The sequence below is a fragment of the Anser brachyrhynchus genome (genome assembly GCF_964034855.1).
Source record: "Anser brachyrhynchus genome assembly, chromosome: 2".
Lineage (NCBI taxonomy): Eukaryota > Metazoa > Chordata > Aves > Anseriformes > Anatidae > Anser > Anser brachyrhynchus.
In genome coordinates, this window is record NC_137695.1 from 73,994,574 (window position 1) to 74,021,832 (window position 27,259).

The 27,259-nt window shown below is 36.8% G+C and overlaps 1 protein-coding gene across 26 annotated transcripts in view; it reads right to left on the reverse strand.

The window, feature by feature from the left end:
* Positions 1 to 27,259, reverse strand: part of CDH18 (cadherin 18) — a 548,209-nt gene that overhangs the window by 22,419 nt on the left and 498,531 nt on the right. For all 26 annotated transcript variants that reach the window (XM_080580190.1, XM_080580181.1, XM_080580180.1 and 23 more), the window contains 2 exons: positions 14,736 to 14,872; positions 2,771 to 2,892 (listed from right to left, as the gene is read on the reverse strand). In XM_080580190.1, the coding sequence (XP_080436316.1) occupies positions 2,771 to 2,892; positions 14,736 to 14,872 (259 nt within the window). The remainder of the gene's footprint in view (positions 1 to 2,770; positions 2,893 to 14,735; positions 14,873 to 27,259) is intronic.

Below are 27,259 nucleotides of genomic sequence, written 5' to 3' on the forward strand. Positions count from 1 at the left end.
CCTTGTTTATTTGTTCCTCTTTAATATTTGTTGAACACAGTCATTTTTATTTAACTACACAACAAAATCTGAGTAAGAGACATGTAGTTTCTTTTTCTTCTTTTTTTTTTCTTTTTTTTTTTTTCTGTACAGCACAAGGGTATCAGTCTTTTCTGAAGCCTTTTTATGCAATGCATATAAAACCAGCGTTTGTCACATATCTAATGCAGTTTAAAAATGCAACAGCACACTTATCTAGCCTTTCATATTAAACTACTGTATGTGGAGTCCTTCATGGTAGCATTAGTCTTGGCTGTCAGTCTGCAGTGCTACAGAGGTCAGAAGTCATTCACACTTGGAACAGCAGTACCAGAGAGAAACATAGTGCTAGTCCAAGTCTGCAGCATATGCTGTTTAGTAAAACTTATTTTATCTTTTAAATATCTGTCTCATATATTTCCATATGCAAAGCTAAAGCTTTGTTAATAAGAAACATTAGCTACTCAGTACCACCACCACCCCTGGCAAACAGGGCATTTCTGAGCAGGCTCTGCTGCATGCTTTAACATATTAAACATATGCATTGTTCTTAAACTATATATACTTTTAAATATCCACATATCTATAAACCAATTGCAATTAATGCTTAAGATATATATATATAATGTATATATTTAATTAGTCTTTGACAAGTTCTACTTGTTCCGTATTTAGCTTTATTCAAGGTTTTCAGGTTATTTTTAGTTAAATAATAGTGATTCAGCTGATAGATAGACCTTAGATTTTTAAAGTCTTTCAGAGAGGTGTCTCAATAGCAACACTGAAGAAAACTATGCAGTCATGAGATAGGAAGGAATATCCTTGCACAAAAAATTACTCAAAAGGCAAGAAATAGGGGTCTCATGTAAATTGGAAAACAAGGAAAGGAGGTAACAGAGATGTTCCACAGAGATTTATGCTGGGCCACTTGTTCATCAGTATATTAATAAGTGTCTTATATAAAGAGTATGAATAATTAGGCCACCAAATCTACTTATGATATTGAGTTCAAGGTAGAAAAGTGAAGGGCTGACACTAAAGACCTTCCAATACTAAGTAGCTAGGCAATACAAAGGCAGGTGAAATTCATTACACACACACATAAAGACTTAACTTCACAAACATGATGATGATTTCTGAGCTGACCATTACTTCTAATGGCATTATGACAAGCAGTGTTTTGCACTCAGTGCTTACTAGTGGTTTAAAAGTATGGCTGCTGTTAGAAATTACTGGGAAAGGAACAGAGAACAGAGCAGAGATCATCATCATAAACTTTGAAGCATAAAGCACGGTAACAGCTACGAAACACTGAATTCCCACCTCTTGAACCTTGATTCCTCTCTCAAGGTGAATAGAGAGGAAATGGAGAAAGTTTAAAGGAGGACAGAATGAATGATCATAAGTCTAGAATGGCTTTATCACCGCCTGTCCAAGTTAAGGAGGACTCTTCAATCTGGACAAGAGATGGCTGAGGGGAAATATACTAGAGATTTATGAATGGCAGAGAGATGATAAATAGTGACCAACTGCTCTTTCTCTCCTTCAACACAAGAACTAATAAACAGCGATCGAAGATAGCACGGGAAAATTTGAGGGAAAAAAAAAAAAAGAGGAGGCAGGTCTTCCTGAAACGTTCAATTCATATGTAAAATTCCTTCCTGATTGATGTAGCAGATATCAAATGTTTCCATTTGTTGAAGGAAAAGATAGAAAAATTCATATGAGATGGCTGCCAAAGGATTATTAAAAACACATAAACCACTGCAAATAATCTGAGACTAGGAAAGTACTTTGGGGAAGCATCATACATGCTTGCCACGTTCTTATACTGTTCTCTAGGTGTCAACTTTTAGAGGCCACTGTTAGAGGCAAGATATCTTCAGTCAGCCTACGATCTGACGAAGTTCAGCATTTTAATTGTCTCACATTAAAATATATAAATTTGCCCCTCTGCATTTAGGTACACTGATTTTAAAGAATTGATGAGAAAATTATTATTACAAATACTAATATACCTTTCCTTAGGTAAGATATTAGTTCACAATTGCAATCTACAACCTGTGTAATAATGCATAACCAGCACAGAGTGCTGGATAAAACCTCAGCCTATGCAAAAAAGGTAATTCTGGTAAAAAACTTGGTAAAGTCACAACTTTGGACTGCAATGAAATGCATCAGCCAGAGAAGCAGCAGCTGGAATGTGACTGCTTTTCAGTCTTAGTTCCGAACTTCCCTCTGCTCACACTTTGAAAAAAAAATATGTTCAGCATGTTTTCCATAATGATGCTGCACAGACAGGTTCATCCTTACTGTGACTTTCCATCTGAACTCTCATGAACAATCAGCATGCAAAGAGTGAGGATAGCAGCTACGTTAATCAGCCATTTCATTGAATTACATTTGAAACCTTGCTCCCATGTGGCACTTCAAGATGTTCAATTTGCTTCATCCGTTTTGTACAGGATAGTGGCTTTTCAAATTCTATCAGTTATTTGACATGATTAAGGTTTTGCCTGTCTTTACTGAAGATAGTTGTATTTTTTTTCAGCAACAAGAAAAATACCTTGAATAAATTCCCAACCTTCTCCCTTCCAACTAATACATTTAAAAAGTTGAGTCAAATGTGAGTTATGAAAATAAAATCAGAAAGAATTAGATCGTGTTCCCAATTTAAACTTCTAACATGTGACATTAAACAAATAAAGCAATTCTTCTTTCTCACTGGGAGAAAGAAAACTGCCAGAGTTACCTGACCAGGCTTTGCATTCTCACAGACAACTATGTCATACTCTCTGGCGAGCTCTGGAGGGTTGTCATTGACATCCAGGATTCTAACACCAACAGGAACATGGCTCACTAGCCCAGGACTGTCTGCAAAATACATAAAGGGGTATTAAGCTTTTTGAAATATTGAATATTCAGTAACATCCTCAATTTAAACATGATTTCTTAACACAATAACTGGATGAGAACTAAATACAGCTGAAGTAAGATAATAAAAGATACTTTTTGCTGAGCTTCATTAACTGTTTTGAAAAATAATAAAACAATGAGTGGAAAGAGCAGTATGAGTTACTGTTATGTAAAAAAGTTACTTTATATCATAACGTTACTGTTATGTCATATCAATGAAAATTCAAGCAACTCTGAAATTGAAGTGGGAGAAAGCTGTTTGTGTTATTGCACACTGTCACACTCTATGCGAAGAAATGATTAATTAGTTTTTAATTAACATTAAAATGTCATTACAGTATTGAGCAAAATCTAACCTTTTCATTTTCCTATCAGTGATGCTAGGAAATAAAATACCAAAATAATATGGAAATATAAATGCACTGGTATATATAAAACTTTCCCAAGCTTGATTTAAGCTTTCTCACAAATTATAATGCTGTTACACAACGCAGTCAATGAGTCTTGCATTATATGTGAAATCCAGGGTCGGTGACACACTCTTTAGAAAATAATGTTTAAATAATGGTGTTAAATAGTATATGATCTGAACTTGTGTTAGAGCTCACCTTCAAAAAGAGCCCACACTTTAAAAGCATAATACATAGACATACTAATTGAAAAATATACTATGTTAAAACAGAAAATATAATTTCTATGTTAAAATGGGGAAAAATACAAGTCTTAATCCATCATTCACTTGTTCTTACTACTAAGCACCAAGACATTTGCATTTATTTAAAAGAATTATATGTGAGAACATTTTATAATTAGCTAAAATATATATTCCAAAGTCTGTGTAAGGAAGGATCAGTCTTTTAGATAATAAATTTAATTCTACTTTCACCAATTAAATTAAACTATCAATGTAAGACAGCAAAGTCAATCTTTCACATACAACAAGATAGAAAAAGAGGGTCTTATGGATTGACATTTTAAAAGTGCTTGTCCCTGTGTAATGGTCTAAACTTCATCCACCATGGTTATTTCTATCTGCATTAATCCACAGTACGTTTCTGTCAAAAAAGGGTCATTTGCAAAATGCCTTAGATTTGTCACGCCTTTGAGGGCTTCTGTTGAGAATTCTGAAAACCATTCATTAGTTTAGACATATTTGGTTTCAAAGCCACCAATAATGTAGCCTCCCACTGAAAAATAGGCGAGAACACTGAAGTTTATTTTGACAAAATGAGAAATTTATTCTTCTCTGTTTTCACCTGGGATAGTAGTCAAAAATCTTGGGGTTTGGAAGTTCTTTTTAGTTTTTTTTTTTTTTTATATTCTCTTTTTGATTAATATATCTCTGTTCATCTGATGATTTTCATTTACTTTTGGAAATTAGGCACTTATCCCTAGAAAATGGGAATAGAGGTGAGGTCAAAATATTGAACAGAAAAGGAAGACTTAGCTTAGATAATATAGGAATGTCCCTGTAATTCTCAATTAACATCACCATTAGAACTTAGAATACATTCAGAAGACAGTTATGGACTTGCAAATTCCACTTTCTTGCTGTGAATGTTCAGTTTTCCTTGAATGTTGGTATTTTCATTTTTACACCAAAACTATGAATATCTTTATAACGTAAGACTAAAGTAGACTATCTCCATTGTGTTCATGCAAGACTGTGGTCTTTGATCTCTATCTAGAAAACGCTTCTAGTGGAAATCTTTGGGGAATGTTAAAATTTCGTGAATATATGATATGACAGTGAGGAATAATGATATTTGGCTGTTCACTAAACATTTGGTTGAAAGGAACCATCCATCTACCTTTACTCATACTACTGAAGGAAGAAAAGCAACCTTCTCTCGAGCAGACCCTTTGCACTGTGAGTATTAAGAAAACAATGTTTGGTCCTTCTCTGAAGGTAGGTCATAAGACTGTGTAGAACAGCACAAAGCAATAAAGATTGAAGATTTTTTTATTGCTCACTAAAATATAGCTTACAATATCATTTAGATAGCTTGCTCTGTCAATGCTATCAGATAGTCCAATTACAAAAATCCTAATTACAAAAATTCTAATCCTCTAATTACAATTACAGGACATGATATCTTGCAGTAGATGATCTAGAGATAATCTATAACTCAAAGGAATCTTGTTCTTGAGACTGGGAGGCTCTAGCACGTAGTCTGGTCAGTGTGTAAACTAGAAAGTATTGGAAGGACACAAAGAAAAGGAGAGCACACAAAAGCATAGTAAGGGGAGAAAAGGCAGAGATCATAGTGAAGGATTAAGGAAGAATAAACCCATTTGGGAGTGGCTTCATAAGCTACAGTGAAGGCAACACAGATTTTAACACCAGAAAAAGCCAGAAGAAGCTTTTGCCAGATGGCAAAATAATTTGTGACTACTAGGTATTCATAGCATCACTGAAAAATCTTAGTTGAAATGGACCTCTGGAGGTCACTGGTCCAGACCCCCCACTCAAAGCAGGCCCATCCTCAAACCTGTAATTGGGCATAATAATAGGAGAAACAGGACAAGAAAGCAGGAAGAGCACAGGGCAAAAGGTTCCAGAGACAGTGAACTTTCTGTTGGTCTGGAATGTTTGGAATGGAAGCAAAATCAAATGTTTTATTCAACTATGTGGTAAAAGACAGACAACTTCCTTTCTTTTAGTAAAGTATGTCACACCCCTTTCCCCATCCTGAACATCACCCTCTTGTATGCTTGTCACTGCTACACAGTGCAGTGTTAATCCAGTCTGTTAAATTTGCATAATTTTCCCAGAGACTTCATGGAGATTTAGGGAGTTTACCTATATTTTTTTCTGCAGCTGTTTTGCAGTACAAGGAATTCATATTTATCTTACCAATTCAAAAGAATGCAGGGAATTATTAGTATATTTCTGGAAGCAGTTACATTATAGGATCTTTGACCTTTAAAGGCAAATTTCCATACTGACATTCCAAAATGCTAATAAGGGAAGTATTAATACTACTTACCAAAACAGTCTTGAGGTTTGTCAGATTATGTATACTACATCAATACCTATGCAAGATGACAGCACAGTTTATAAAGGGAGAAGAGAATGAGAATGAATTAAGAGGGACCTTACAAGTATATTTTTTCAGGTTGTGTTTTGTTTCGTTTTATTGTAAAGTAAATACAAACACCAGTCTATTGTAGGTGTGCAACTTACCTGCACGCCCCAAAATACTCTGATAACTGGTCCTTTCAGTAGTGTATTTTTGTTAATTAGAAACATTTATTTCAATAGTTTGGCAGATTTCCAGTTTTGAGATAATCAGTGCTGACATATATTTCAGACCTGTGCATTACAAATCAGCCAGATCCATTCTGTATCCTATTAGCATTATGCCTCAAGAGTAGATTTTTTGAAGTGAATGCTCACTGTTTTAAGAAATAACTGAAGCAGAAACATTGTTCTGATTCACCTACATTAGGGCTTGCTGTCTTACGCTTGAGATTTTTCCCAGAATAAGTATTTCTTCTGCCAGAATACTAAATCTGGCGTACGCTTCATTAGGTTAGAAACTGGCTGGGTAGCCGGGCCCAAAGAGTCGTGGTGAATGGAGTTAAATCCAGTTGGAGGCTGGTCACTAGTGGAGTCCCCCAGGGCTCAGTACTAGGGCCAGTTCTCTTTAACATCTTTATCGATGATCTGGATGAGGGGATTGAGTGCACCCTCAGTAAGTTTGAACACGACACCAAGTTAGGTGCGTGTATTGATCTGCTCGAGGGAAGGAAGGCTCTGCAGGAGGATCTGGATAGGCTGGAGCGATGGGCTGAGGTCAACTATATGAAGTTCAACAAGGCCAAGTGCCGGGTCCTGCACCTGGGGCACAACAACCCCAAGCAGTGCTACAGGCTGGGAGATGAGTGGTTAGAAAGCTGCCTGGCAGAGAAGGACCTGGGAGTATTGGTTGATAGTCGGCTGAATATGAGCCAGCAGTGTGCTCAGGTGGCCAAGAAGGCCAACAGCATCCTGGCTTGCTTAAGAAACAGTGTGGCCAGCAGGGCTAGGGAAGTGATTGTCCCCTTGTACTCGGCTCTGGTGAGGCCGCACCTCGAGTACTGTGTTCAGTTTTGGGCCCCTCGCTACAAGAAGGACATGGAGGTGCTTGAGAGAGTCCAGAGAAGGGCAACGAAGCTGGTGAGGGGTCTGGAGAACAAGTCTTACGAGGAGTGGCTGAGGGAGCTGGGCTTGTTCAGCCTGGAGAAGAGGAGGCTCAGGGGCGACCTTATCGCACTCTATAGGTACCTTAAAGTAGGCTGTAGTGAGATGGGGGCTGGTCTATTCTCCCACTTGCCTGGTGACAGGACTAGGGGGAATGGGCTAAAGTTGCGCCAGGGGAGGTTTAGGTTGGATATTAGGAAGAACTTCTTTACTGAAAGGGTTGTTAGGCATTGGAATGGGCTGCCCAGGGAAGTGGTTGAGTCACCATCCCTGGAGGTCTTTAAAAGACGTTTAGATGTAGAGCTTAGTGATATGGTTTAGTGGAGGACTTGTTAGTGTTAGGTCAGAGGTTGGACTAGGTGATCTTGGAGGTCTCTTCCAACCTAGATGATTATGTGATTCTGCGAAATATCTGTAAAGCAAATCAGTTTCATTGAGTATCAGCCCCTCAACCAGCAGGTCGTCTCTGAACTTGCAGAAGCTCTTATCAACAGCCAGTCTGGAAGCTTAATGCATTTCCTCAATTAATTTATGTAGGTGACCATTAAAACCTCCATTTAAGAAGAAAGCTTCTTTTTAATACATCTTCTGCTGTTCCAGACTCCTATTTCATATTAACAAAATTCCCACAGGCTTTATGAAAACAAATTGAACCTGAGAGACATTGAGAATAACAGTCCTGATATCAACAGTCTACTATATTTTGTGTGTTTTTGTTGTTACATTGCTACAGTGTAACACTTGCTATAAAAGCTGAGTGAATAATATAATCCAGAGTAAGCCTGAACTATTTTAACAGGGTGAAGGATTGAAAATGAATAATTTTACAAATTTCATGATCTAGCTGGAAAATATTCACCTAGTTTAGGGTCATAATAAATGGCTATTCTTTAATCAATATTAAATATTGATCTTAATCACTGCCTTTTTTTTTTTTTCTCTCATTTTTACACCTTTTCAAGACCTTTTGAGGCAAATCAATATTTGGGAAGTTCAGCCATCCATCTTTTCCGGTGCTTTTTCAAGAGAAGTAGAAGGCATACATCTCAATTACCTTATACAGATTAGTTTTGACATATTAGAATACAGACTTAAGAAGGATAAAATATACTAGATAAATAGAAGTGAAATGATAAAAGAATGCTTTGTATGTAAGTGAGAGTAATATTCAGAAAATATTGGGTTTAGTTTAGGGTGTTGTTACAATAAGGTACATTTTCTGGTAATGAGAAAATTATTCAGAACCTAGTCGTAAGAGTAACATTCTATTCTGCTCTTTTAAGGTAGTGGGTACTTTAAAATACTGTTAACTGAAATTAGCTAGGCAATATTTTATTTTTTGTTATAGCACAATTTGACTTTTCATTGATGAACACAAACCTAAAGGCACTCATCACTTACTTCTCTTGGATCATCCTAGTAATGATAGCAGTAGAAGCAGCAAGAAGAAGAGGATTATTAGTAATAATAGCACTGCAGCAGACAAAACAATTAGCACTCTCAAGTTGGTGACTCCCTCATCCTTAATGCAAGCAAAATTCCACAGCTCATAGACAATACTGGTGCTCACCTCCTGAGTAGACTAGGGCACCGTAAATTGCACTGGCTCTGTGAATGGGTCCATTGGGAAATTCTGGTACTGATTCACAAAACCTGAAGGGGAAAATGTCACGTGATCCCAAAGATGGCCATTTCTTCAGGGACCCATCCTGATAGCTATCATCATCATTGCAAGTATCAGAGCCGAGGGGAGAGGGCGAATAAACTGTTAAATGTAGACCCAACTGGAACACCAAGGGAGTTCAGGAAGAGCCATACCCTATGAGCCATACCTTCAGATGAAAACATAGGAATATCGTCATGATACCCTTCTCCAAAGAAACAGAGGAGAAGAAAATTTGTCATGCCTCGAAGGCAATGACAAAACTGAGATAAACAGGGAAATAAGCACTGAACTAGAAGCATTACTTCTTGATCAGGATGGAGAACTAGCTGCCTTTAGACAACTGTTTTTATAAGTTTTGTGTTGGTTTTACTTATTGTGTAGGAATGCCATAGGAGATTTTGCTACAAATGAAATTATAATTTCATGGTCCATTAGTAGGCAACTTGTCAAGGCTGGAAATAAACTGCATCACTGGAAGAGTGTGGATAGGGTACCACTATTGTGTTTAGATCTTGCCATTAAAAAGATAATAGATATTCAATTTGTCACTACTTCATGAATGAAGTAGTTGTAGAACACAGACCTTGCTTTTTAAAAAATCAACTTCAATTTTAAAAGTAGGAAATACTTTTGTGGCAGATTCTGTTTCTTGGAAAACATAAAGTAATTCTTATCAATACCAAAACTCTTTCTGTAACTGAACTAGGAGGCAGAATGCAAGTGAAGTAAAAAAATGAAGAACGAGTGTGATTATTTTTCTTGAGGTGTGGGAGATGGGTGCTGGCCTTAAGGGAACACTATAATGTCTGCTTTTGTAATGTATCTATAGAGACAATCACAAATGTAGCAAAACAATACATAAGACAAAATTTTCCTCTGCTGATGTCAAACCAATTGAGTTATTTTCATTATTTATGTGTACTCTGTTGTGTCAGAATAAATAAATAAATAAATTAGTTTTGAAGAAAAATTACAGACCAGAAATCACTCTAAAAAAAATCTGTTTTCAGCATAAGGAAAAATTCACTTCAAGGAAACACTAAGACACAAAGCCAGCAACAAACTCACTAGCGTTAAATCATCCTGCTGTCCACCAGATACAGGAGGTTTAGGAGATTACAGCACTCTAACAGCACTTTGTTCTTATACTACCTTCTGTTAGAACTTGAAAGGGGTTCAATTTATTTTTAATTACTTTTTTTTTTTTTGACACAAAGTACTAAAGATATTCTTGATTATGGGGAAAAGTTTGAAGTGAGAAAATAAAATGTCATCAGTTCTTGCTCTTTTCTAATTCTTTCAATGCTATATGCTAGGAAGATATTACTGCATAGACCTATTTCCTTCAGGCAATGCATATGTTGTTTTCATGTATTTCAAAACAGAAAAAAATTGAATTGTGTATTTTGGGATTTTGATTTTGCTTCTCATAAAATCTTGTTCACTTCTTGTAAAATAAATCAGTGTACCTTTAAGTACATTAACAGGTTTATTCTGTTTATTTTACACCTTCATTCCATCTTCAGTTCTCATTCTCCGTATGACTGTCTTACATAGTGCTATCAGTAACACAGATTTTAATATCCTAACAAAAATTGAGAAACCTTTTTTGCTGTAGTGTACCATTAAACTTCAAAAAAGGACTGGCAAATTCTTAGCTTATCTTGGTGTTCACTGATGGCAATATGAGGTGAAAATATCTCTCTGCACCTGAAGAAAACATCTAACTGTACCTCAGTCTAATAATATATTTATTTTATGCAATTATAGTGCTTTCAATATTCATTCAAGATTTCATTTTTTAATATGTTCCTGCTACAAATTATTTGTCTCTGTGCTTCATGTTTTCCTCTGTATAACATTTCTATGTTATTGTTTCTGTTTCTACCAAAACTGAGGGGAAAAAAAAAAAAAAAAACAGTTTACATTAAAATTAGAACATTGACTTTAATGTTTTTATCATAATTCTTGCAAGGTACTGTTGCAAATTCTTATTCTTGTAAGCTGTCCTGCTTTTTCACATATTTCAATTCTGAACAGGGTTTACAGATCCTCTATGAAAATATTTCTGAATATTATTTCTTTATGTAGATTTTCTAATACCTGTATTTTTCTGGGATCCTTTCAGTAACAAATCACAGGGCATAGCATGTTGTCCACCAGGACCCCCAGGTCCTTTTCTGAAAAGCTGCTCCCCAGACAGTTAGCCTTCCATATGTACTGATGCATAAGGTTACTCTTCTCCAGGTTCTGGACTCCTTTTATTGAACTTTATAAAGTTCCAGTTCACTCATTTCTCTAGTCTGTTGAGATCTTTCTGGAGGGAAGCACAACCCTATGGAGTATCAGCCATTACCCCAGTTTTGTGTCATTTGTACACTTGCTGAGAGTGCACTCTGTCCCATAAACCAGGTCATTAATGAAGAGATTAAACAGTACTGCATCCAGTATTGGCTCCTGATCAGCACCCTTTGTGCCTGCCATTTCAGACAGTTTTCAATCTACCTCACTGTTCATTTATCTATCCCATAATTCAATGCCTTTTTTCTTATGTGAGCTTCTCAAAGTCTTCCTTAAATTTTAGTAGAGGTATTACTTGTGAATCTCACTTAATAACTTGTTGCTCATTTTACATATAATACAATTACAAAGACTTCTAATTGATGGATTGCACATCACCCCTCAAAATATCTCATCCTTGCTCTGTGTTTTCCTATTTCCATTACTCCACAGAGTTGATCAAAAGCCTTTAACAGAGCCCGGTAAATCGTATCCCCTCCCTTTTTCAAAAACTCCTTTATAAACTCTTTCAAAGAATTCTAATGAAATGTGAATAATTCTAAGTGAAACTGTATTTTTAAATCCTATTACCAACAACTTTCAATCTTTCCCCACACCCCAAACAGTCTGTAGTTCCTTCAATATAAAACACAGTATTATTTTAATATATTTCTTATTCCCTAATGCCACAAGGAGTTTTCAGGAAGTGCTAGTACTGAAACAATCAAAGGAACAGCGTCAATGGCATGCTCTGGACACCAAAATCCCACTGCTTCCATTCACTGTATGCTGCTGTTGAAGAACAGTGCATGTCAAAGAGAAAAAGGATTGTCCCATTCTCCCCGCAGTGAACACTGTTGTGCTTTAGGCAAACAGAAAAATCACTGATCATTATGTCAACATTATTTCCACAGAGGAAAGTGGTGCAGCTTCCACTGATTTCACAGGGGACATTTGACCAATGCTGAGTACATTTCACACACTGAAACTAACTGTGAAAGCAAACTTTTTAGGAAGGGTTCAGAAACAATATTGGTGAAACATGTAGATATCATTAATTTGAAGCTAGAAATATGATGTTGCTTCTAAATTTCCTTTGTATAAAAGAAGCACATCTACAAGTAGGATAACTAGAAGTATGATCAGCAGAAACAGAATTCTGTCACTAATGTGTGGTGCTAAGTAAAAAGAGGAAAACACTTCAAGAAACTAATTATAACAGAATCACAGAATCATCTAGGTTGGAAGAGACCTCCAAGATCATCTAGTCCAACCTCTGACCTAACAGTAACAAGTCCTCCACTAAACCATATCACTAAGCTCTACATCTAAACATCTTTTAAAGACCTCCAGGGATGGTGACTCAACCACTTCCCTGGACAACCTATTCCAATGCCTATCGATAACTTTATTTCCACAGAACACCTCTTATTTTTGAAGCAGTACATTCTTTCTGGGCTTTGCAGATTCTGCAGTGTTCCTGGTTAAGCAAATGGTGTCAGAATCATAGAATGGCTTAGGTTGGAAGGGACCACAAAAATCACACAGTTCCATGGGCAGGGATGCCACCCACCGGATCAGGTTGCCCAGGGCCTTGTCCAGCTTAGTCTTGAATACCTTCAGGGATGGGGCATCCAAAACTTCTCTGGGCTAAAGCTACAAATGCCTTCTTCAACACCAGGTGAATTTGAAGAATACCACTCACACACCTAAAACACATTTTGGTCATAGTGCTCCACCTATTATTCAGCTTCAGTCTTAGTTCCATGCCTTGTGCATGGACTTGAAAATGAATGCCATAAAAGGCTGTAGCTATGCAATAGACAGTACTTAAGAGTTCTGGCCTTCATGCTGTATGCACAAAATATAGATCCAATTATTGATTCCATAAAGGATTTGGAAGATTATAGCAGTGTTATAAGTTCCAATTTAGTATATATAAGAAAATGGGCAAAGAAGCAGACACAAAGAAAAGCTATCTGCTTTTAGGCTGCTTGTCACCTGTTTGCTGTCTATCTCTTCCTCACTGTTCTCTCTTCCATTTTTCATAAATGAATTGTTATTCAAGTTGATGTCATATATTTACTTATCTTCACAACCCCAACTGTAACAGTAACAAATGCAACATATGGGAAAAAGCAAGACCTGTGTATTCCTGTAGCAAGTAACACCTTGAACGGAGAATTCTAAGCAGGCTGCCTTAGGAAAAAAAAAAAAAAAAAAAAAAAAAAGTATTTCATCCTCATTATTCATACAGTTTTCTTTTAGTTATAAATAAAACCTTTCTCAGCATGGTATGTGAACTACCACTCACTTGACTATATGAAATAACTAGTGCAGAAAGCTACATTTCAGTTTAATGCTATTGAGATTTATTTCTGCAAAATAATCGTACTTAGATGTTTTCCCAAAAAGCCTAGTGACTATGCCTGTTTTTAGTATGTCCCAATGTGGCTTTTAAATTTTAACTAAAACTACCACTTACTATGCACCTACTTATGATTAGGCCTAAATTATATTTAATTTCATGCTGCACTGAAATAACAGATATACAAATATACTGTCAAGCACACTGAGGTGCAGTGGTTACCTTTTACAAAGGGTTAACCATAAAACTCTAGATGTTACTATTTACTATGGAAATTTACTTATTTCAAAATGTAAACTCAATTGCAACAGCAAGTCCAATAATCAAAAACAATTTGTTGTCCTTATAAAATATGTACATGCTATTAATTCTGTAGTATGTGCTAGCAATGTAATGGCAGAACAGATTATGTTTCAACCTGGAGATGAAACAGATGAAAGCAGAGGGGTCTCACTTATGTCAGTGGCACTTGTTCTAAGTAAAACCTGTAAAGTGTCATCTGACAATGCTGGAATAAATAAATAAATCAAAAGAAATCAAAACAAAACAAAACAAAACTAAACTAAACTAAACTAAAATAAAATAAAAATAAGAACTTCATAGTTTTGATCAAAATCACTTTCCACTGAATGATGGCATCACTAAGAGTACTCAGCAAGACTGGATTTATTGATCCAACATAGGATTTTTCGTTTTTTTCATTTAGTTCATTGATTTTTATTTTTTTAACCTCTAAAACTTCGTGTCAAAGTAAGGACTCTCTAATAGAAAGGTTACCAGAATTCTTCATTTCTTAAAAATCGTCCCTACCTCATATAAATATGTCTGTCTGGGACTACATAGACATTTTTTGACTGTATGAGGGGTTGTCTGAGGCAATGGAAATTCATCAGACTTTGAGGCCTTTTGAATGCATAGGGAAGTATTTATTGTATCTTTACTTGAAAATTTGCCTAGTAAAAAGCCAGACATTCAACTTGTCAATCAGAAACTGCTAGACACCTGACAGATACAAATAAATTAATATTGGCATATTTAACAAAAATTAATCGTAGATAAGAAAGGATGAATTTCTCAAACAGTACTATACAGTGTTGTCTTCTAAGATATATAAAAGTATGATAAACAAATAGGACAAACTGTTCATTTTAGGCCACTGACTGCCTGGAACTGTTCCTGGGTAAAAAGGCATCCTTCTACTACATAAAGAAAAACATGATAAATTTACATAGGTGGAATCACATAGGGTTTTTTTTGTTTTGTTTTGTTTTTTAATACTATGTACCACATACGTTCTTTACCTATCTCAGAAGCAGCCACTGTGATGTTGTACCAAGGTGTTTCCTCTCTGTCAAAGATCTTGGCGGTCTTAATGGTCCCAGTATTAGCATCAATGGTGAAATACCTATCTTCTTCTGTGTTATGATCAATGAAATATCTAAGAAGAAATAAAATAGTAAATACATACGCATTGTAACAAGTATCATCCAAAGTCACTGAAAGCTACATAAGAATCATAGAATATCCTGAGTTGGAAGGGACCCACAAGTTCCAATTCCTACACACAGCACCACCCAAAAAAACAAATACTATGTCTGAGAGCATTGCCCAAATGCTTCTTGAACTCCGTCAGGCTTGGTGCCACAACCACTTCCCTGGGGAGCCAGTTCTAGTGCTTGACCACCAACTAGGTGAAGAACCTTTCCCTAACACCCAGCCTGAACCTCCCCTGTGGCAGCTCCATGCCATTCCCTCGGGTCCTGCCGCTGTCCCCAGAGAGCAGAACTCAGCACCTGCCCCTCGTGAGGAAGCCGCAGGCCACCATGAGGCCTCCCCTCAGTCTGCTCTGCTCTGGGCTGAACAAATCAAGTGATCTCAGCCACCTCTCAGACATCTTCCCCTCTAGACCCTTCACCATCTTATATTGTGGCACCCAAAACTGCACACAGTGCTTGAGGTGAGGCTGTACCAGAGCAGAGCAGAGCAGGACAATCTCGACCAGCTAGCAGTGCTGTGCCTGATGCACCCTAGGACACGGGTTGCCCTTTTGGCTGTCAGGGCACTCTGTTGACTCGCGTTCAACTTCTTGTCAACCAGAACCCACAGATCCCTTTCTTGCAGGGCTGCTCTCCAGGCTCTCATCCCACAGTCTGTATGTATAACCAGAATTGCCCCTTCCCAGGTGCAGAATCTGGCACTTGTTCTTGTTGAACTTCATGTGGCTGGTGATTGCCCATTCCCCCAATTTGTCAAGATCTCTCTGCAAGGATTCTCTGCCCTGAAGGGAGTCAACAGCTCCTCCTAATTTAGTATCATCTACAAACTTATTCAAAACACCTTCAAGTCCTACATCCAAGTCATTTTTGAAAACATCAAAGAGAACTGGCCCTAAAGTGGACACCTGGGGAACCCCACTAGTGATTGGCCACCAGCCTGAAATATTACTTTTGATTTTGTAAAAATCATAGAAATTTTAGGAAAAAAAAAAAAGGAAAAAAGAAAAAATCTGTATTATGGAGGCAACCAAAGTAATACTGCCTTTCATTTCTTTCATAATGTTATTTGACGTTTTGATACATAACAAGATTTCCACTTCAAGTCACAAAGATATAAATTGCTAACAGGTGATATTTTAGACAGCAGTACACATTTCTGTCAAAAGTAAGATACTATACACATTTACTCTGACTAAAACTCATAAAATGGAAAGGCAGAAAATAGACAAATATTATTGTTCTGCTTAAGCAGTGTGCTCAGTCCCAGTACCTGTTTTGAAGCATGTCTCTTTGACATGAAGTTGACAACATAATGACATAAGCCACTTTGAACATTCACATTACAGAGACTAGAAGCAGATATAGGTGATTCCCAAAGCTGCTGTTGTCATTAGCCTAGAAGCAGAACTAAGCAGCAACTTAACTCTCTTGGCTTTCGGGCACTTTGACAAGACATTTTTTTCTCAAAGCCTGAATCATTTAAAATAGCTTTTAAGAAATGAATCAATTGCAGACCCCTATCAAACCTTCTCGGCTAACTTTAGGCTTGAGGAAAAAAATAAGGAAGAAGACAGAACTTTTTATATACCATAATTGTTTTTCTTGAAAATGTGCCAGCCCTGCTTTCATTCTGTGAAGATTTTAATATATGGAAGCTATATATGAGTGAAAATGATTTATTTGTCCCATGCAATTACTCTTATTTCTACATCACCAATAGTGTAATTGTGAGCTAATAAATACAGTGGTGTGCATAAAGGCTGCCAAACTAAAAAAAAAAAAAAAAAAAAAAAAAAAAAAAAATCTTCACTGACCTATTCTTATGGAGTATGTAGTGTTATTCCAAAACAATTTATAATACAAGAGTCTTGTTCCTTCAAACATTTATTATTGTGGACATTGTTTACTTACTTCCAACATCAGCCACAGCGACTACTCTGAGTCAGTATTGTGCTAACCATAGAACCATAAAAAATAGGGCTATTTAGTATTTGCAGACAGAAGTTTAAAAATAGACATAATTTAAAATTGGTCTTAAATGAGAAAAAAAAAAAAAAAGCCATAGGAATACACAGCTTCTTTTGTGCATGTGTGATTCATAATCATAACAAATTACTACCTTTCCCCCCATGAATAAACAGAACCAAAAAGATGATTATGTTTCCAAAGTACGGAGCTTGTGTATAAAAAATGAAGCTTGATTCTATTATGAATTGTGACTACCTAACACTTCATTTTCATAGACATATAATAAAAGATTGTCTTAGTTTTGAAATGTTAACTTTTTTTTTCTAAATCATGTATTTAAATGTATTCTATAGAAGATGAAAGTTCTCTGTTTAAAGGTCTCAATATTGGATAAATAATTTCAATTGTATTTTCTACGTCATTCATGGAAATAAAGTAATCCTGAGGTGATTCACTGTACTAACACTTTCATTTACAGTGATACTAGAAAAAAAATAGTTTCTAATTTATCCACAGTAGCACTTCCTCTTCGTGTCCAAAATTTTATATATAGTTACAGCATATTAAAACATCCAGAGCTCAACAGAATTTTTCTTGTTCATGTATGTAATACAAGAGTGTCCCCGTCTTACGCTTTCCATTATTATGGTGTTTAGTTCTCCCCATTATTACAGATTCTTCCTTAAAATTGCATTTTGCATCATATCTAAAGCAAACATTTGCACTGCTGGGGTCCCAACTTTCACGAATGTCTGAGTGAAACAAGTTACAGAAGACTTTCCTGAAGAGCAAAAGAACTAGGAATGTTAGTCTAAAGCACTGCTGCCAAATGCCCTAAAAATATTTTGTTCAAGACACTCCCTTGGTAGAGCTACTCATTCTTGTCACATGTAAGAGGACATTTAGAAGAAGTTTCATTGCATTTATGAAACACTTAACATTGTAGGCTTTATAAATATTAGCTACTAATTTATCTAAATGATGTCCTGGATTTGGTTGGAATAGAGTTAATTTTCTTTCTAGTGTCTAGTATGGTGCTGTGTTTTGGACTTCGGATGAGAATAATGCTGATAACACTCCGATGTTTTAGTTGTTGCAGAGCAGTGGAAGGAGCCAAGGCCTTTTCAGCTCCTTGTGCTGCCCTGCCACGAGGAGGCTGGGGGTGCCCCAGGAGCTGGGAGGGGACACAGCCAGGACAGCTGGCCCAGGCTGGCCAAAGGAGTGTCTCATACCCTACAGCATCACACTGAACTATAAAAGTGGGGGTGGGGTGGGGGGTGGTTGGCTACTGTTTAGGGACTGACTGGGCATCAGTCAGTGGTTGGTGAGCAATTGCATTGTGCATCACTTGCTTCGTGTACTTTTTTTTCCCCTTTTCTTTCCTATTACGCTGTCTTTATCTTATTTATCTTAACCCACAAGTTTTACTTTTTTTTTTTTTTTTTCCCCTGATTCTTTCCTCTATTCCGCTTCTTGGAGGTGGAGTAAGTGAATGGCTATGTGGTATTTTGCTGCCTTCCAGGTTAAACCACAACAAGGATGAGAATTGACACCAGATATGTCCATAAATACACCACGCTCCCAAGCCAACGATGCTTTACTTAGGCTTCTGAATTTATTTGATCTAGTTAAAAATTTACTTTCAGTAATTGGCAACAAAGCCAGTCACACCTTTCCTCTCCTACCTTTCCCACCACCTCTTTCAATGTCTCTTTTTTAGATTGGAAAGAGTTATAGTGCAAATTTAGAATTTCAAATAGTTACTTCAAAAGTAAATTTTCACCTTAATTCAACTGACAGTTTCTTCTTACCCATTTAGAATGCATTCATTTAAAATATGAATTTATAATATTCACTGCAGATATTTATTTACAGACATTTACTCATGACAATGCTGTATGAATTAGCATACTTTTAACTATTAACTTAGCACATCTGAGTTGTATGGCGCATGTTAATAATGAGACTTAATAACAAGACATGCTTAGGTAAACAACTCTCCAAAAACTGTTTACTTCCAAACCAGCTAGAGAAAACAATCTTAAAGAAATTACATTAAAAAGGATTACGAATATAGAAGACCTATTAGTCACACTACCTAAAGAGAGTCTGAAGGAAATTAAATATCAAAACTCATTCCTGCTAGCACTGGGAAATGCAACATGTACCACCTTTTTATTAGCTCGAGTCACTCAATGGAAGGGCATTACTGGCTTCCATGCATGTCCTTATTCCTACTTCTGACCAAAGCCCCCAGCTCCTCCTTCACTCCTCCTGGCTTTTAGAGAAGCAGTGGTTCAGTGGTGACAGATATTACCACCATTTTTATTGAAAACTAGAAGTATTTGCACCAATTAGGAAATAAAGAGAAATTTATATGCAAGATGGGCCTTAGGCACTCTCGACATATAAAACAGTTTGCGTTACTGAAGTAGTCAGTCGCTAATAACACAGAGAGTGCTTGAACATGGAGAAGGTTTTAAAAGACGTTAAAGGAGTTTAATAACAATTATGATCTCTAAACCTTTTAGAAGGGCTTCTGAGTTAAAGCTCATAAACATTTTCAGATTCTCGCTCCCTGAATTATTCAGTCTTGAAATAATATTAAAATCAGTATGGCAACGATTAATAGATAAACAAGATAAACAAGCGCTATAGTCTGTCACAATTCCAGCCTCTCTCTCTCCATTTATGTTTTATAAGTAAGCCTTGAATTTGAGATTGTAAACAGTGTTTTGAGCTTTTGACTTCTTTTTTGTTTTGTTGATTTTGTCATTAAACTAGTCTATAACATAGCCTGCCATTATGCTATTATTATTTATTATTACATTCAACAACTGCAAAAAAAGAAATCCTTTACAAATTTCCACCCTGTCTACAAAACTGTTAGTTCTAAGGAACTTCCAAAATGACATTTCAGCCAAGTCTGAATTCACAGTTCTTGGTACTTTTTTGGGCTGCTGTATCAATTTATATATGTATATGAACTGGCTATATATATATATAAAATATATAATTAGCCAGTTCTCTAATAACAACAGAAGCTGGTTACAAAGAACCAACTACAAAAGTTCATGGAAAAACAATACTCTGCCAAACCAATCAGTCACATCATCTAAAGGCCATCTATTAGAAATAAAATACCATTATAAGGAACTCCATTTAGTTAAAAATTTTAGCAAAGTATCTTTCCTCAGAAAAAGATAGTCAGACTCAAGGGATGGAGATTTTTTTCCCCAGAAATACATCAGAAAAAACATGTAAGCAACAACGACACAGGGTGAGAAGGGTGTACCAGGAAGAAGAGTGAGGGAATTGATCAGCTGCAAATCTCTGTGTTTGGCCAGCTGGAGAGCCATAAGAAATGCTCCACGATGGGACACATTCTGGTGCCTTCCTTTCATCTTCTGTCTCCCTCCAGACAGCAGCACTGTTCATGCTCCTTGAAGCCAAATGAGGCAGTGGGGAGACATTCTGTTGCCATGACTGTCTCGCACCACACTGTCTCCCTTCCAGGGATGGTCTTCGTCCCCGTAGTTCAAACAAACTTCTCCAGGAAAGAAAAGCAATCATGAAGTGCGAGTCAGTAGTTGTCTGCCAAAACAGCAGGTAACCAATTTTCTCCCTGCAGCGTGTCTAGTAGATTAAGGAGACATTAGACGTTCCAGAGCTCCACAGAAGACTGCTACTGAGAACTGTGCTTCAACTGTGCTTTCCAGTTGTGAAAATGAAATACATTTGAAGAGAGCTCAGAGAAGGTAATGTCTCTGTTTACCATTTCTTCACTTTTTTTTCAGATAGGCATAGTTTAACTTCAAAGAGAATACTGTTCCTCTCGGAGTGCTTGCAGGAACTTGATAAGCTGCTCCCACTAAGTTAGCCCTGGCACTGGCTGCCAGCTGACATCCATCAGCTGAACAGCAGTACCTTGTCATCTCCTGTACGGGACTCCCAGCTCACCTCTCATACCGAAATCTGTGCTCAGCAGATGTGGCAGAGCCTTCCTTCCTCATCCCACGAAAGTGAGGTAGCGGATCCCAGGAGGCGTGGGGGAGTTGCAAGCTGCAAACTGCTGCTTCCAGGCAAAGCCACTTCTGATTTGCACTTCATGCAGAAGTTGGCTTCCTGCTCCTGCTCTCACTCCCATCCCCTGAGCACTGCTGGCACACTGCTCACCTTGGACGCTGGAAACTGGCAATGCTGTTCATTTGAAGAAAATGCGATATTTCTCTACTCCCATATTTTTCTAGCTGACAATGTCTGTCTACATGTGCTAAAACCACCGATCATCTTTCCTAGCTAACTCTGCCAGAAAATGTAGGCTAAGAACATCCCACACCCTCAGAGGCATAATTCAGAAGTCAAAGCAAGATAAAGGTTTTTCTTCTTTTCCTGACTTTACAAATCTTTTCAGAAGATTACAACTGTCTAACTGCATTTTTAGTAGATGTGTTGATGGCAGAACTGCTATATCGGAGTTGATCTTTATTCAGAGAGATTAACATTCACATTCCAATGCTGCTAAGAAATAAGGTGCAGTCGGTGTTATGTGAGAATTATTTTTTGTTCCCAAAGGTTTACCAGTTAAATAATGGTATTCTACAGGCATGTTGTTATTATTATTATTATTATTATTATCATCATTATCATTATCTTTTACTAGGTCATGCTAAAGACAAAAAAGAATATGAACAAGATCAATAGATTTATAACTGCTTATTGGAGGTGAATGGCCCTACCAAAAGACTGCATCACAGAGACTGTTCAGACATGAAGGCCAACTCCTAAAACCATAAAATAATTTTATGAAATACTGTAGGCACTCTGAAGTCAGTGGAAGTTATAGAAACATAGATGTCCTGGAATGAAAAATCAGGCTATGAGATTTGCTTTATAAGGATGTTCTGTCAGTTTTTCTCTCACAGATTTAAGCAAGGGATGGAGGTGGTTCTGGTTGCTGGGAGATTTTGACCACCATCCTGAACTGGATGCTTCCTAGTGAGAAAAGCTGTCAGAACAACTTACCAGTTCCTTCTCAGAGAGATGGACATTTTTGTTAGGCAAATTTGTTTTGCGGATGGCAACAGCACCATTGCATGAGAAAGTAGGAGGTCTGGGACACATAGCTTGACAAGAATCAAAAATAATTTGAGGCCTCAGGGAAAAAGTCGGCAACAGATCTCCCACCTCAACACTGAAAGGAAATGTTTTAAAATGGTTGCTCTCTGTGAAAACAGACAGAATCAGAGAATAAATTGGAGAAAAAAATCTGCTCTGACTCCAGCTGTTCAAAACAGGATGTTCTTTTTCTATTTTGAATTACAGACAATCTTGTGGAAGAATAATACTGAAGGAATACAGAAAGAAAACAAATGAAGAAGGAGGTGAGATGGAGGAGGGTACATCTCCCCTCTGCTAGCTGTGAGGCATTCACATACCCTGGGAAGATATTAGTGTGTCTCTGTAGGTGTTGATCACAGGGTTATGGCAGCATGACGCATTGGGGGCCTGAGCAGAGAGGAGGACAGATGTCCGCCTTTGCCTCCACAAGTGCAGGAATGGCAGGATCTGAGGCAAATGTTTCCTTTTCAGGCATGCGAGGGAGGGATGGTCTCTTTATACAATGACACCGATCTCAGCAGGCTGCCCTAAGTACAGCTAACAAAGCATCCTGTGCACAGGATTTAAAAAAAGAAACTGACCTTATTTAACTTATAGGACATCTAAATGACAAGTAAGACACGTGAATGCAACCAGGCGAAGATGCTTTGTATATTATCCAGCAGGACATGATTTGTATCCCCTCTTCCTAGTGACAGTAAAGCGGGATTGGCATAGAAACCAATACTGATCTCAGATGACAGGAGGAAAATACATTTTAAAATGCAATTTTCACTTTAAATCTCCCCAGCCCCCTCTCACACAGCTGAGAGAGCACCTCCCTCCACTTCATAGGCTGAATCTGTACAATTAAAATTTGTGTGAATGGGTAATCAGAATTTGAGGTTTTATTCTGCCTCCTGTAAATACAAACTTTGCATCAAAAAATAGTATATAAACAAAATCCTCTGCTTTATTTCTTTACAGTTTTAAGAAATGATAAGTGGAATACACGAAACTCTGTGGGTATGTTCTTTCATTGACATTGGCAATTACTTTCAAAATACCATTTCCTGAAAATGAACAGACTTTCTAAAAGTCTGGTGCCAAATAGTATTGAACCTATGTCTGTCTTCTACTATCAGTGCAGCAAAAATTAAAATAAGTTTCTTTGCCTGCTGCAGGATTTGAAGAACAATTTCTTACATCACATTAATTGTTATAATCCTATGTACTTGTCATTCATTAATTTCTCAATATTCTCTCTGAAAGAAGGGAAGAAATGGCTGTCAAATTAAATCAAACTAGGGTAAAGCAACTTTGTATTCATTACAGCTTCCAGATACCAAGAAGCTGGAAAGCAAACTTTTATACTCTTTAGTACATGTATTGTAGCCACTATGATTCATAATCCATTATGAGGCAATACCACAGGACCATTAGAAAAGTGAGAAGCCAGAATCGGGGATGAGGCTGTACTTCTCATCCCCAAAGTGAGGCTGTACTTCCGTTCTTTCCTAACTTAGGAGGGAGGGAGGGAGGGAGGGAGGGAAGGAAGGGAGGAAGGGAGGAAGGAGAAACTTGTAAAAAGGAAGTAAAAAGACTTGTTTTCAGTAAAAGAAAACCATGTGCACTTTTATCTTTCCTTTTTTTTTTCTTTTTTTTTCTTTTTTTTTTTCTTTCTGTGTTTTACTGCTTTTTTATGCAACAGTGTCAAGAGTACATACAAGAAATAAGTTCATTTTTCAGGAAGTCACTAGGACTACTTCAGTTTCCTATAGCTAATCAATTTCTGTACCAGCTAATAGAATTCATTATAGCAAGGTAGACTACAGAGTGGTTAGGGTCAAAATGATTTGAATTTCAATACATTAATATATTAATACAGAAAGACCTAATACAGTGCTTCTGTAATAGTATGACTTATTTCTCACAAACTACACTTACCAAGATACAATGGACTTTCAGCTGCTCATGAGACAGTATCAGCGTGGGATCAAATTAATATGAATTTAATATTAAGTTTCAGGGCCTTCAAACTATGCTTTTGGTCTTTTCTGACCCATTAACTTGGAGGGGTCTTGGGAAATATCAGCAATGTTATTTTTCTGAAAAGATTTCCACTGAAAATAGAGCAGATGCAGTCAGCAAGCTCCAAGGAACATTGTGAGCATTTGTTGTGGCTAGACATTCACCACCTAAATATCACCTATAGGAAGATGGCAGGATTTCAACAGGCACAACTGCAGCCCTGAGGCCATATTAGCAGCCTAGGGCTGCTCCCGATGCACATATGCATCCTGCCAATTAAAATCTGTTTTCACGCGTAGTGTCCACAAAAGTCTTCTGTGTATGGTTTAAGGAAGAAAAAAAGATCATATCTAAGTACGGAGAGATTTAAAATTAATGATATATAAAACAAAATGAAAATTGGTGAATTTAGTCTTTATCCGTTCTTTTAAAATGGATTGGAAACATTCAACACGTGCTTGCTGGTCAGATATTATGTAAGATATAACCCTGATTTTTTTCAAAACCCAAAACATTTTTGTATGGAAGTAGACTACTTTGACACAATGCAATGAAAAGGGTTTATATTCTCATAAATGTTTCAACGAGTGAGTGTTCCCTGTGGAAGAAGTACAATTTAGGATGTTTTCCATTGATTTAGAAGACAAATTTATAAGTAAATGACTGTTTTCCAAACTACTCAAAAATATTTAAAATTAATGTATTATGGAGGTTTCATATTTGCCGTTTTTATATTGTCTATGATTACATTTACTTTTCATATTTCAATAGAATAATAATCTTATATTTCAAAACATAGCATTTTAAAAAGTTTCCCTGAAAATGCATTTCTGAGAAAAAAAAAAAAAATCCACTTAAAAAAAAAAGTCCTTTAAAACTGTCAAACTGCCAACCAGATAATTATGTCTGAATAAAAGAAACCAATAATAGCTACATTTGTTATTACTGAGGTTCTTCTGCTGGGGTTGAAAAAGTTAAACAGTAGTACAAGTATTGGCACCAAGTCAGTGCCCTCTGAAGACTGCTCAGTTCAGGAGCAAGCCAAAATTACTGAGATGAAATCATAGTGTGGAAACAAGAAGAAAAAAGTCTTCAGTCTCTTCACAACTGATAATGAGACAGGTTGTTATTTATTTTTTGGGTTTAGCTCCAATTGTTAGTTTTTAAAAAGATTTCCCTTCAACATTGTTAATTACTGTAACTACTCCTCTCAACATTATTCTAGTTATAAGAATCAAATTGGCAATCCAAATAAAGCGTTAGTTCATTGGACAGTGAATAATCATAGTACCATATCTCTTCTAGCAGCTGGACAATAAAGAAGTGATATGGTTGCAACTTTGTGTGTCTAATGCTTTATCAGTCTCACACATAGCAATGAGCGTCCTTATAAAGTGGAAAGGATGCACAAGTGGATTAGGAAAACTGTGAAGCAAATCGTTGCTCCCTAGCTGTCCTGTAGACTCACAGCATTTGAAAATGCATCCAAGCCACTTGGTTGAGAAAACATTCCATGCGTTTCATCTGTGCAAGTCCTATCTATAGCTATCTTCTGTGGAGATTATGTGATTTGTGCTTTCTCATATTAAATCTTCCTATTTTCATTTCTATAATCACTTTGTTTTTTCATAATGAACTTGGAATCAAGCAGAAATAAAGGAAAGACATGACCTTTCAGATTCATCACGGCTTTAGCTTAAAAGTGACTCTTGCAAACCGGCACAGAAGGACATAAGTACACTGCAGGCATGCTTCTGATAGAAAACACCTCCTCCGAGCTGCTCCTTCACCCTGCCTCCAGCTGAGCACCAGCTCAGGCCAGCCAGACAGCTTGGCCCAGGGCTGGTGACATACAGTGATATGTCATGGATGTCTGAGCTGCTACAGTCTTGCAGAACCCCCCTCACACGTAACTGAAGGCTGATTCCTTTCAGAAACTCAGGATTCAGTATATTTTGCTAGCAATTTTTTTTCCCCATTGGAACAGAGAGAGATGGAAGGAAAGGTACAAAAATAAATGCTAATGAGGAAAAAATAGGATAGACAATGGTAAGGGCAATTTTTCACCTCATGTATTTGAATAATACGGATATTGAGTATACTGGCCCCAAGCATTGGTTATTGTTTGGAAAAAAAAAAAAAAAAAGGCCAAGAAGAAAAGCAAAATATTTGGAAATATTTTTCTTTCCAGTCCCCCTACATCCAAATTATTGCCTGTTACACCCAGAAAATCTATTTCTATCCTTCCCAGGCATTGTACAAACTTCTGCAGCTTTTCTGTCATCATTATTATCTTACATTGTACTGACAAAATTCATAAGGGCCATAGATGTGCTGAATTATGGGGGAACTAGTCAAATCTGCACTTGTTCTTTCTATTTCTAAATTACTGCGACTGCTAATCTGTCTGACAGTGTTAGCTGTTGTTTCAGAATTACACTGTTAAAACTACAGGAACTTGGTAGTTATTTTTAGTGGCATTTTCTAATTTGTGTTATGATTTGGATGTAAATAATGAAGTATCAATTTTTCAAAGCCAATAACTTGCCACTAAGAAATTGTATATATTGATTGTTTGACACTAAGCATTTTGAATCTTAGGCTATTAGCACAAGAGAACCATAAAAACCTGATGCTTTCATTGTTCTGCAAAAGCTGTTTCATCCTACCAAGACTATCACACATACCCAGCAGATTTCAGCTCAGTCGGGAGACTAAAAATGCCCAATTAGCTTCTGAAATACTGTTTTCAAAATATACCCTTATATGATTTCCACAAAGGCTATACCATTTTGTCACAAAAAGGAACAGCATCAAACATGTATTCATAAAGATTTTTGTCCTGAAACATTTTAAATCCAGTATCACCTTCCAAACTAATATTTGTGTATTGTTCCACAAAATTCTCACACTGAATGTCAGTTTAGAAAATTACTTATCCTGCAAATAAAGCCAGTAAAAAATGTCACTGGATCCTATTACAGCTGAAAACATGTAACTGAAAACCTTCTTCTAAACTGCTAATGAATTCAAACCTTAGTTCCAAGGCAGTTGAGGTTAAATCCCAATGCTCTTAAATTTAGAAGAAGTTAGATTAACATCCATATGCATATTTTTGGCATCAGTGCTTTTTCAAGCTTGCTGTGGGGGGTATTTCCGGTTTGATTTCAGTTCTCTAGTTCATACCATGACCTATTTCCAAGCCAGTTCTGCTGTTATATGAACTATTT